The sequence below is a fragment of the Mastomys coucha genome, unplaced genomic scaffold (genome assembly GCF_008632895.1).
Source record: "Mastomys coucha isolate ucsf_1 unplaced genomic scaffold, UCSF_Mcou_1 pScaffold5, whole genome shotgun sequence".
NCBI lineage: Eukaryota > Metazoa > Chordata > Mammalia > Rodentia > Muridae > Mastomys > Mastomys coucha.
Genome location: NW_022196911.1, coordinates 115,632,571 through 115,634,117, shown reverse-complemented (window position 1 = coordinate 115,634,117; position 1,547 = coordinate 115,632,571). Strand labels below are relative to the sequence as shown.

At 54.7% G+C, this 1,547-nt stretch overlaps 1 protein-coding gene across 1 annotated transcript in view; it reads left to right on the top strand.

The window, feature by feature from the left end:
- Cbx4 (chromobox 4) overlaps positions 1-1,547 on the top strand; it is a 6,227-nt gene that overhangs the window by 1,119 nt on the left and 3,561 nt on the right. Inside the window, exon 3 of the mRNA XM_031352270.1 lies at positions 570-635. Coding sequence (XP_031208130.1) covers positions 570-635 — 66 coding nt within the window. The remainder of the gene's footprint in view (positions 1-569; positions 636-1,547) is intronic.

Genomic DNA, 1,547 nt, shown 5'->3' with positions numbered 1-1,547 from the left:
ACACACACACACACACACACACACACACACACACACACACGGAGAGGGAGAGGGAAAGAGAGAGGCATATTTTTGTACTGCTGAGTATTTGGGGTTTGCTTGCCAGTGACAGCGGTCTCCTGGGCCTTGAGGGGGGGCGCTGAGCTGTGAGTTATCGGATTAGGGGTCCAATGCAGACCAGCTGAAGCCCTACTGGAGACTTGGGCTGGGGATAGGAGGAGGACTACGACTTTGCTTTTGGGCTGCTTTGCACGAAGGGTTTCTGGAGAGGAAAGTGGCCTTGGAACACGTCACAGTAACATGCTTAAAATTCTTGACGACTGCAAAATAAACTGCTAGTTTCGTTTTCTTCACCCCCCCTTTCCTCCTGCCCTTGTGTGTTTATTTTAACTTGGGGGGTAATCAAGGGCCGTGTTAGGCCTTAAGAAACCTACTGTCTACCCTCCATATCCACAGCTTTTGATTCAGGAAGCCACATAGGGCCTTATGTCATTCCCCAACCTGGCCTTTTTTTTTTTTTTTTTTTTTACACTCTGCTCCCCTTCCCCCGCTCCTTTTTCACTTGCAAGATATAACACGTGGGAACCAGAGGAGAACATCTTGGATCCCCGTCTGCTGATCGCCTTCCAGAACAGGTGAGCATCTCCTAGCAGCCTCCTGCCCTGGCCATAGGTGGGATTTGGAAAGTGGATGACTACAGCAGTAGGAAAGGGGAAAGGGGTGGGAGGGGGCAGGCAGGAGCCCCACCTCCAACAAAGCCGGATGGGCAAGGCTGCGGCCTGGGCTTCTCTAACCAATGTCCTTGGCGGTTGCTGCAGCTTGGGAGTGGGGGCAGGGTAGGACTGGGGAAGGTAGGCTTGTGTTTTGGGAAACTGCTGGAAGAGTGCATGGGGATAACCCTGGATCTGCCTAGAAATACTGTACCTGAATCCCCGTGGCCCCCTCCCTTGGCAACCTTGGAGCCCCACCCCCAGAGCCTAGGTGTTGCTTTCTGCAGCCACTGCTGGCTTGGCACGGGCACCTCGCGGGGCAGCTCTGAAGGAGCTGGCATTGTGAAACCGCCCCGAACGTCATGGAACTGAACTTAACCTTTTGGCAGCCAGATAAAAGTTGACAAGGCCTTTGCCCCCCCAGCCCCTTTGGGGAGGGCTGGGGGGGCAGTGAATAGATGCTGTCCTGAGCCTGAGCTCCTTACAACCCTCGCTGCTGTATTTTGTGGTGTAAATTGCTCTGTCAGATCAGGGGGAAGGTTGGCCCGAGGGCATGAGTGAGCGCTGCCTGGTGGTGGGGTGCCCATCCTCCTGCAAACAGATGCTTGCCACGCTGCAGCTGCTGCAGCTGGATTCACCACTGGTGGCTGTGGTTCGCTATTTCGTAGGGGGGAAGGGCGTGCAGAAGGGGGAGGAGTCCTCAGAGCCAGCCACCCCCAGCCTTCCATCCCTCTTTTATTTTGAAGTATTTCCTGTGGAGCTTTTGCCACTAAAACTGTAAACTCTAGACCCTGAGAGCTAAAGTTGCTTTCTCAGAACACGGGGGGGGGGGGGGGG